The sequence below is a fragment of the Elaeis guineensis genome, chromosome 13 (assembly GCF_000442705.2).
Source record: "Elaeis guineensis isolate ETL-2024a chromosome 13, EG11, whole genome shotgun sequence".
NCBI classification, from domain to species: domain Eukaryota; kingdom Viridiplantae; phylum Streptophyta; class Magnoliopsida; order Arecales; family Arecaceae; genus Elaeis; species Elaeis guineensis.
This window is the reverse complement of record NC_026005.2, coordinates 12,331,895-12,342,167: the sequence shown is the minus strand read 5'-3', so window position 1 is coordinate 12,342,167 and position 10,273 is coordinate 12,331,895. Positions and strand designations below refer to the sequence as shown.

General features: G+C 36.3%; 1 protein-coding gene across 5 annotated transcripts; it reads right to left on the bottom strand.

Annotated features, from left to right (window-relative positions):
• Positions 1–263: 263 nt before the first annotated feature.
• LOC105056688 (3-oxoacyl-[acyl-carrier-protein] synthase II, chloroplastic) lies at positions 264–7,440 on the bottom strand. 5 transcript variants are annotated; one of them, XM_010938982.4, is made up of 13 exons: positions 6,816–7,440; positions 5,529–5,743; positions 5,165–5,368; positions 4,941–5,051; positions 4,731–4,826; positions 4,606–4,651; positions 4,405–4,484; positions 3,936–4,004; positions 3,756–3,840; positions 3,485–3,639; positions 3,337–3,417; positions 921–980; positions 264–660 (listed from the first exon to the last, which is right to left on the bottom strand). In XM_010938982.4, exons 1-13 carry the CDS (start codon positions 7,174–7,176, stop codon positions 544–546), a joined length of 1,680 nt encoding a protein of 559 aa, XP_010937284.1. In that variant the 5' UTR covers positions 7,177–7,440; the 3' UTR covers positions 264–543. The 5 variants fall into 5 exon arrangements, with proteins under 5 accessions (XP_010937284.1, XP_029123834.1, XP_010937286.1 ...); XM_029268001.2 differs by having other exon boundaries at positions 3,485–3,633; XM_010938984.4 differs by having other exon boundaries at positions 5,529–5,737.
• Positions 7,441–10,273: the final 2,833 nt, after the last annotated feature.

Here is a 10,273-nt window from a genome sequence, read left to right as displayed (position 1 = left end):
TTTTGGCTAATGGCCTGTGGCTCCATCTTTATATAAAAAAATACCAAGACAACAGGAGAAAAGAATAGCACCCCATTACTCTCTCCCTCTTCAACTCTCTTTTCTCTACTGTTCTTAAGCTTCAACTAACTAAGGCATTGAAAGATCCTTCATCGAAAAACCTCCGACAAATATGGACTTTTCTTGAAAGTTTTCTTCCAGATGACGTCCAACTCCAACATTGAACTGGAGACTTGCAGCAATAAAAAAAATGACTTATACTATTCTATAAGCTTATATATAAATTAAGATCCAGTTCCATATAATCAAGATGCTAATGTTGAAGAAAAACACAAGTGCCGGACGGAGCCATTTCAGATACAAATTATCAAACAAGCATGAGAATGAGCTTGATGCTTTTGTTGGCTTGCTCTAAAAAAAAAAAAAAAAAGGGCTAAGATCCTATGAAGAATCAAGCAAATGAACATAAATAAACCAGGGGTACAAGGCCTATCCATAGCTGATCAGCCATTGAGCCATGTCTTCTGAAACTTCGAGGTGTCATTACTGGTAAGGTGCAAACAGGATGGAAGAGTTGTGGCCACCAAAGCCAAAGGAGTTTGATAGCGCCACCTTCACATCCAATCTTTCCTTTTTCGAGCCCACCAGCTTATTCACATCCTGAAACAACATCTTTAAGTCAGACAGCTTCCAAGACATTCCAATTATGACACATAGCTTTTAGGCCTAGTATCATTACACATGGTACCAGAATTTGTCCAAACGATGGTAAAACTTATCATAACATGAGGGGTGATGTCTAAAAAGCAATACAATGTTTGTTTTTCGGATGCTTGTAAGTGAGATTCAAAACTATTTTTGAGTACCAGCTAACAAATGCTACTAGATGATCGAAGGATCCAAAGATTAAGAGAGCATACCACATTCTCTTCTGGATTGTCTAGATTAATGTTTGGGTGGACCCACCCTGTTCGAATAGCCTACATGCAAAGGGCATGACCCAGAAAAAAGTCAGAAGAACAAAGCACAGCAGGAGGGATATACGGCACAGAATGTCACAATAAAATAATCTTAAGATCGCATTTACAATTTGTGATATACTTATAGTACTCATGTTTCTTAAGTTAGCTACTGGAAAAGATCCTCACCACATACAAGATAACAAACCCTAAAAAAGGGGTACCTCACTACCTTGTACATTTTATGTAAAGTTCCATGTCTGCAGGCATAGTACAGCTTACAAACCGAAACATCTTACCAGTGGTAGAGCAGAAAAGAGCAGGCAAATAACTTTGCTCACCAAATATAATATAAAGGAATTGGTTTTGAACATTTTTAATGTATTAACCACCATCCTGCTCTTGTGCATTTGCAAGGAAATTACATAAGCTGCATCAATAATAGACGGTAAAGCTTATCCAGCACCAGGCCAGTCTCATGCAATTTTTTGTGAAAGCATAAGCAATGCACAGAAGATGAGTAAATGCACTAGATGAACTAACTTCAAGTTCGAAAAATTATGAAAAAATGATTTCAAGAGATCAAGATCTGGGTTATGCAGCAAAGATGATGGTCTTTTTAAGGATTCATAGAATTTGGATATTAAAAATCAAGAGGGAATTAGATTACAATAACATATATTGATGGGAACTTCGATAATTTTATTATTAAAGATTACGCAATCATTTCATTAAGTTGCTTTTAACCACATTATTTCAGGACTATTACACAAGGAAGATTCATCTTGACAACAAGAATAACATAGGGGAGTTGATATCCAAAACCAAATCATCTGTAATGGCACAAAGATTTTGTCAAAGAATGGTTTAATGAGCTATAATCGACCAATTGCAAAGCAAATTGATCACAGTAATAGAACAAGTGAAATCAAAGGCAGCGTGTACTCATTTCAAGATAGTGTTTGTGTTTCAATTTAAAATTGATCATAAAAGAGCATCTGTTGGTGAAAATACATCAAGTTATTTAGAAGGACAAGTAGCAGGAAAATATTAATTGTGTCAGCTGTGAACTCAGGAAAAGTTCCTAAAATTTTTTTTTGGTAGGACAAGTTCATAAATAGTTACAAGGAAGGTATTGCTCCAGCAGACTGCTATCTCACTATGGGAGAGAAATGGATGTGCCTAAGGTTTGGATATTCCCTAAATTGAACCTGTTACCCATTGATTTTAGAAGTTCTGTTTTTGCTGATCAGACTTGCATTAGACAAAAAAGAAAAAAAAAAAAAGAAGATCTCTAGAAGTGGAAGTGAATGACACAAGAGCAGAACTTCGCACTTATTTCAGACCCTTTTTTATAAAGACTGAAGTATGTTCGCCTTACCTTTCCTAGTTCTACCACAGCTAACACCAGCATCTCATGCACCCTCTGTATTGCCCAAATTGTTTCCAGTCTCAACCATTTTCTTATGGGTTTGCTTGGCTGAAGAATCAAAAGCATGTGAGTCAAACAGCACATTAAAGGCACTGCCCGATTTCATCCACCATATTCCAAACTCTATCTTTCACTCAAGATAATGGATTGAAGCTTTCAAAAGTGATCAAGCAAGGTGGTCTCTTCTATCAGTTTTATTCCAACACTCAGTTCTATAATCTATTTCCACAAACTAGTAGCTTTATATGTACCCCTTTTGTAAGTTTTGATTGGTTTCAGATACTTATTATCTGAAGTTTTCCTACATTCTTTTAAAAATTTATAAAGAAAAAACTTGCTCATGCACATGGTATTTTCAATCTTCTTATTCCATTGTTCTACCCCTATCTCTAAATAACCTGTCTCAAGACAATTACTACATTGAATAAAAAAAACTTCAAGTCACTTTGATGGTTCAAAAATCAAGCTTTGTTCCCCTGACATAGTAAGTAAACCTGGAATTCTGTTATACACTTCCATACGTATGATGAATCAACTTGTTCTCACTTGGCTGCGGCCAAATTCTCCAAATGTTCTTTCCAATTACTTTTAGCAAGCTTTCATCTCATTTTATGAGAACAATAATGCTCTTGAAACTAAGGAGAAGTCTTTGCAATATGAGAAACTAAAGAGAAGAAATTACACCCTTGAAAAAGCAACAAAAACAATGGAATCACAAAGTTGACTACAAACATACAAGAAAACTTAAAACCTTCTGAATAATAATATATATTGATTGCTGAACTGGCAGATACATAAGTCAATTGAAAATTTGGCACTTAAGTAGAACCCCCAAAAAATTATACAAAGGGAACCATAACAACAGAGCCTTGATGAAGAGGAGGAATTCTGAGAAGGTATTAAAACAATTAAGAGAATTCATGGTTTGAGACACCCAAAGCATACCTGTACTGCAGCAATGGCTTCCACAGCACCAGCAGCTCCTAAGAGGTGACCAATCATAGATTTTGTTGAGTTCAATTTCAGCTGCAGAACTTTATTTGTGAGCCTGCTAGATGAAAGAAATACAACATTCCTAAAGTTACTCACATACCTCTGGATTCTGGCCAAAACAATGGATTAGAGCTTGATATTCTTTTAAATCACCAGAGGGTGTTGAAGTTGCATGAGCATTTACATAATTGACATCCTCTCTGGCTACTCCTGATTCTGCCAGCGCCTTCTCAATGCAAAGAATGATGCCTGTTCCTGATTCCCATGTCATCAAAATGAAAATACCAGCATGACTGAGATTGTCAACAAAATATTTTGAAAAAAGGAATCACAAATTTTGTATGTCATTAGTTTCTGTCATGATTCCTTACCTTCAGGATGTGGCTCTGTCATGTGGTAAGCATCACATGTGAAGCTTCCTCCTAGAAACTCAGCATAGATTTCTGCTCCTCTTTGCTGTAACATGGGGGGGAAAAGAAATCAGAAAAAAAAATAAACTGTGAACTAACAAAGACAAGAACCAATCAACTAATTCCATCATCTATCTGGACCTTAGCATGCTCCAGCTCTTCTAACAAAAGCACACCGGCCCCTTCCCCCATAACAAATCCATCGCGACCCTGGCATATGATTGTGGTAAATAAACTTAGATACACCATTTAATACTGCAGCAATATTTAATATCTGCAGATGCTGCTACAAGAAAATCCAACTTTTGAAAATGGCCAACATGCCTCAAGGCACATTTAAACTACCTTTTTCCACTTATGCATTACATTCTATCAGAACTTGATTTTTATCTTACAGATCTTATATTTCAGTTTTAACAACAAATATTAGTAGAAATTTCCAACATGATCACTATCACCTAACCGCATTCAGAGAGGTTTTCATGCTAATATCTTAACCCCGGTCAGCATCAGAACATAGGGCAAGAACTGTCCCATCCAGAACCAAGGTACTGAATCGTTTAGGAAGAATTTAAAGATAGAATTAAGAGGGAACGTGACTGAAACATACAACATCCCAGGGGCGAGAAGCTTTAGTTGGATCAGCATTCCTTTGTGAAAGTGCTCTGCATGCCACGAAACCTCCCAATCCTGCAAATATGCAAGTCCAACACTCAGAAAATTTATGCTTCAGATACAATTCTGACAAAAAAACAATGATTGCAGTGATGAAAGATCGATTCGTTCAGATAATCAAGAACAATGGGACTACCAATTGGTATAATTGCGGCATCAGAGCCACCACAAAGCATCACATCCTGCAAGACTGAAGCAATAAGCAAAATATATCTGTTTAAATTGTTACAAGCCAACAAAGGATTAAAGTGAGTGACTTACGGTTTCACCTCTTAAAATATGATGTGCTGCATTCAGAATACAGAAGTTGCTAGTTGCACATGCAGTAGAAATCGAATAATTTGGACCCATCCAACCCTAAAGTCCACGGAAAAGATTTATACATTGGTAAGGGCTTGATAAAAGGTAATCCAAAATTGTTGAAGCAGCAAGCTCTACAAAAAAGTAAAATTGTGCTTTGCTTTGGCCCACCAGATCCATTGCAAGCATTGCAGAACCCATATTTGTAGCTGCAAATGGTACACAAAAGGGGTTCATCTTTTTGTATGAGATCCTTAAAGCCTCAACTGCATCATTAAAGATCTGTTTGACATAGCACCACAATTAAAATGAAACTTGTTAAATATTTCCAGCAATTACTTGCTTCAGGCATTGATAACCTACTACAGATTTGTGATCAAGCACATAACACCTACCGTCATTCCACCCATTGCAGACCCAATAAGAACTCCACATCTTGCCTTGTCCAACTGACTCATGACATCTTCTGTAACTCCACCATTTTCGAGAGCTTTCTTGCCAGCAGTAAGCATGTAAAGCATAAACTTGTCTATTCTTTTGGAAAATTTTGGTGCCACCCATCCATCTGAGGAAAAAGATTTAATTTCCCCTGCAATCCTCTACAAAAGAGTCTGGTATCAAGACTGGTGAAAATATTTGCATGCACAATCAGTTCAACTGATACTGCTTGCTAGTGGGTCCACTAAATGATTAAATTAACTTTAATCAAAATTTTGATCAAAACATGGAAGGCAGCAAGATGGTCTGAAGAAAGCCTACTGTTGGATAACTTGAACAGTCAAATGTTTCTATTTCACTTATGCCGCTGACACCCTCAAGGAGCTTTTCATAGAAAATATCTGGATCATGGCTGAGTGGAGTCACCACACCCATCCCCGTCACAGCAACCCGCCGCTGTTTAGTTTGCATTCTCTTCTTCTGTGCACCTTCCGTTTCAGGCTGCATGGCAATGGACATGACTTTTTTTCCTGCAACTATAAGCCATATTAGATCAACACCCACAGGTTTCATATAGCGGTATCAGTAGAAATTGTCACTGAATTTATGAGTTCGCAAATCTTCCTGTTCCTGGTTACCATTAGGGTTACAATTACCGGAATAATGAAATCAACAACCTCATGTGATGACAATAACTTCTTGGAAACGACTCGAGGGGTTTGCATGTTGACTTAGCATCAAGTAGAAACAAGATTCCATCAAATGTGGAACATGTGATAATGTGAAGAGAAACAACTCAACCCTGATATTTGGTTCATCAAGATCAAGATACAAAGAATATCAGGAAACCAACCAATAGGAAATTCATAATCTTAACAATTGGATTTTCTTTATGAATTCTGCCATCACTAACCAAAATAAGAAACCTAATCTAGGAGCACCAAGGTTAAAGTTTTTGCACTGGTAACCAAACCAAAACCCTAGACCATTCTCCCTTCTTGGCACCAACTGCAGGGCACTTTTATGTCCATTTGGCAGTCCATTGGATTCCAAACTGTATGGAGCTAAAAAATGGTAGTGTTTAGTTTATTGAGATTGAAGTACAAAGAAACAAAGTCTGGTAAGCCAACCAGACGAATCTTCATAATCTAGAAGGCAGAAAATTCCATCATGAGCTCTTCTACCACGGACAAAAACGAGAAACCAAGCCAAGAAGCATCAAGGTTCCTTGCTCTCGCACTGATTACCATACCAACCACTTAAAACAGCTAGAATTCAAAAGGTCATTGTTTGATGAAAAATTCTTCCGCAATTGGTGAATCTTTGCAAAACATGCGAACAAAACGATACAATCCGAACCACCAAACACTTTTTCTTTAATTATTAAAAAACTGTAAAAAGAAGCAAACACAATATAAATTCAACAACAGACAAAGAGGAGGGAGAAGTCAGTGAGAATCACACAGAGAAAAATTTCACAATTTTTAAGAAACACGGACTAATTTTACTGAATGCATTAAACCATACCTATCAGTATTTAACAAAACAGAATCATTTTTTAATGCTTAAAAAGATATCAAGAACTAAAGAGTTTGTTCAATTGATTACCGGATGAGGGAGAAGAATGGGCAGCCCTTCGCTGCCTTCGAGTACTCTCGGCGTTCCACTGCCCGAACGGAGAGAAGCCATTCTTCCCAACGAACGCCAACCCATTTCTCGAACTGTAGAACTCGGCGCAGGGCTCCAGGGCCAAGAACGAGCTCATCAGCCCCTGGATCCCCGATCCACGTAAGGCCGAGATCAGCCGCCTGGGCAAGCCCCGGCCCTCGCCGCCGGAAAGTGGCACCCGCCGCCGCCACCCGGGGAACGAGCTCCGGCGCCCCAGCGGCCGCTCCTCGTCGCACGCCACAGACATGCAGGCTGCAACCAGCCACGTGCAGAGAGGCGAGGCCACGGTGGCGCCCGCCATTGGAGGAGAACAGAGCAGGGCCGAAACAGAGGAAGTGAGAAGAGCTCCAAGAAGAAGCCAAAAGACGAGCGGCAAGAAGCTAGAAGTAGAGAAAGTTTCGATCGAATTCGAGAGAAAAGAGGAGGCCAGGAAGGGACTCGACGTCCTCGGAGAGAGGAGGAAAGAAGAAGAAGAAGAAGAAGAAACGGGGAAGCGAAAAAGGAGCGATTTTTTAACGAGAAAAGATGCGATTTTGGGAGGGAGGGGAAGGGTTATGGAAGGGGAGAAGAGAGGAGGAAGGGAATGAGAGGTGGTATCGAACTCAGAGGAAAAGGCGCAAGCTTTCGCGAATCGGAGGGGAGGTGGCGGGAGCCATTGCCAACGGCCAAGCGCGCGCGCGCGAGAGGGAGAGAGAGGTGATAACAGCTCCTGCAAACTAAATAAAGAGAGGCCGAGAAGAGGGGGGAAAGAACAAAAGAAATCAGGGCCTTAAAAAATATTAAAAGAATTTTTGAAAAAAATAATCTAAAGAGGGGGAGAAGGAAAGAAATTAGGATACCAAGACTTAGTAGGAAATGAAGATAGTTAGATTATTTAGGGATGATAAAATTAATTCGATCTGATGGGTATACATCTTACTCAAATTTGATCAAATTTGAAAAATAAAATTTGATCGGATTTGGATTCAGATTATAAAATTTGAAAACTGTAGCGCGAATATAGATAGGATATGGATAGTACTGCTTTTTATCCAAATCCGAATCTGAACTCGATCCGAACCTACGGATATGGATAATACTCAAATCCATATCCGAATATATATATTTATAATTCTATTTTGATAATTCTGTTTTGGTTGATGATATGCACAAAATTATTTTGATTATTTATATGTTTTACGTTGAATATGTAATTTTATTTCTATATTTGATTTCTATAATTCTGAACTTATAAATTATATTTTATATTGAATTGATAATTTTATTTTGATTGATAATATGCATAAAATTATTTTAGTTATTTTTTTTTGGATATGGGATAGGCATGTAGCGGGTATAGGTTGGATATGAAGAAATGGATTATCCGTAGGTATCTCCGAATCCATTGGGTATGGAGATGGGTATCTCTTTTCTTATCTGATCGGATATCGGATAGGATTTGAGTATAGAATATTAAGTTCAAATTTGGGGATGGATTGTACAATACCCGACCCAAACCCTACCCATTGCCATCCCTAGGATTATCTATAGGGATGGCAAAATCGACTCGATCCGATGGGTATGCACCCTACTCAAGCCAGTCAAATCTGAAAAATAGAATTTGATCGGGTTTGGGTTCAAGTTCGGATAAAATCCGAAAACTGTAGTACAGATATGGGTAGGATATAGGTAGTGTTATTTTCTATCCAAATTCAAATCCGAATCTGAACCCGACCTTAACCTACGGATATAGATAATATCTGAACCCATATATGAATATATATATTTATAATTCTGTTTTGATAATTCTGTTTTGGTTGATAATATATATATAATTATTTTTATTATTTATATATTCTATGTTGAATTGTAATTCTATTTCTATGTTTGATTTCTATAAATTTGAATTTATAAATTATATTCTATGTTGAATTGATAATTTTGTTTTGATTGATAATATGTATAAAATTATTTTGATTGTTTTTTTTTCTGGATATGGGATAGGTATGAGGTGGGTATGGATTGGGTATGGAGAAATGGATTATCCGTGGGTATCTCTGAACCCATTGTGTATGGGGATGGATATCTCTTTTTTTATCCGATCAGATATCAGGTAGGATATGGGTATATAGTATTAAGTTCGGATTTGGAGATGAATAGTACAATATCTGACCCAAATCCTATCCATTGCCATCCTTAATTATCTGATAGATGGTTATATTTTTCATAATTTAATTATTCAAATATAACTTTTAAATATTTTTTTAATATCTTAATCTTTTATATTATTTATTAAAGAGTGACCACGAATGATGTATTTCAGCAATTATTAAGGGAAGAAAAGAAGTTGTATCAAAAAAAGGAGGGAAAAAAAAAAGGAAAGAAAAGAAAAACAAAACATGGAGTGAAGAGAGGATACGTGGAACTAAGAAAGTTGTTAGGACAATGGCTGTATCCTTTTCTCATCAATTATATAAAGAGATTTGAATTATCCAACTGATATTGCTAATACCTCAATTGGTTATGCTATTCAAAAAAAATCATGCAGAAGAATTTGATTATAAGAATTTTCCCAACTAAATATGATAGATAAGTATGAAACTTTAAATTAAAAAGAACTGGATTGATGGGGATGATAATAATACTTTAAATTAACTAAAAAATAAAATAATTTTGATTAAAATGTAAGTAGAAGAAAAGAAAATTCTGACAGGGGTCTATAGCTACAGTATTTTTTTCCATCGAGTCATCCGGCTGATTTTACTTTAGAAATAAAAATATATAATTTTTTTATATTATCCCATCTAATTTATTTTATTTTTTTTAACAAATTAAAATTACTTATGTAAATCTTTTAAATCCTTTATGACTTTTAAACAAGTACATCAAATAGCAGCACTTGCATGCAGTTTATTTTTTAAGAACTATGGCGCTACATGAAATCTAATAATCATAGTTTACATGATATAATAACCTAACACCATCTTGGAATTCAATTGTTCTATACAAATGATAGGCTAAGAAAATAATTAGATTTAAAAAGGTCATATAAGCATAACAGCAAAAAGACCAATATCTATGCTGGATAACCGTTTAGATAGGCTACTAAAATGTAGTACGAAAAGAAGAAAGGAAGTTCTAAGCTTTCCATTTGGTATTTGATTGCTTCCAATTTGCTACCATTTGAAAGTTAGCATTTAATTTTTTCTCTTCTTTTTGTAAGAAAAGTACATAGATATGGATAAGATCATAATAAGTGAGAAGTATTCTCTATGATATATATATATAGATTATTTCAATTAAGTACATGGAGATTAATCATGATGGTAGAATTCTCCCTCCTCTCTTATATTCGTTTTTATTTCTGTTTCATCTTGACTTTTTACTATTATAATAGAAATTCTTCTTTTCAACTCCAT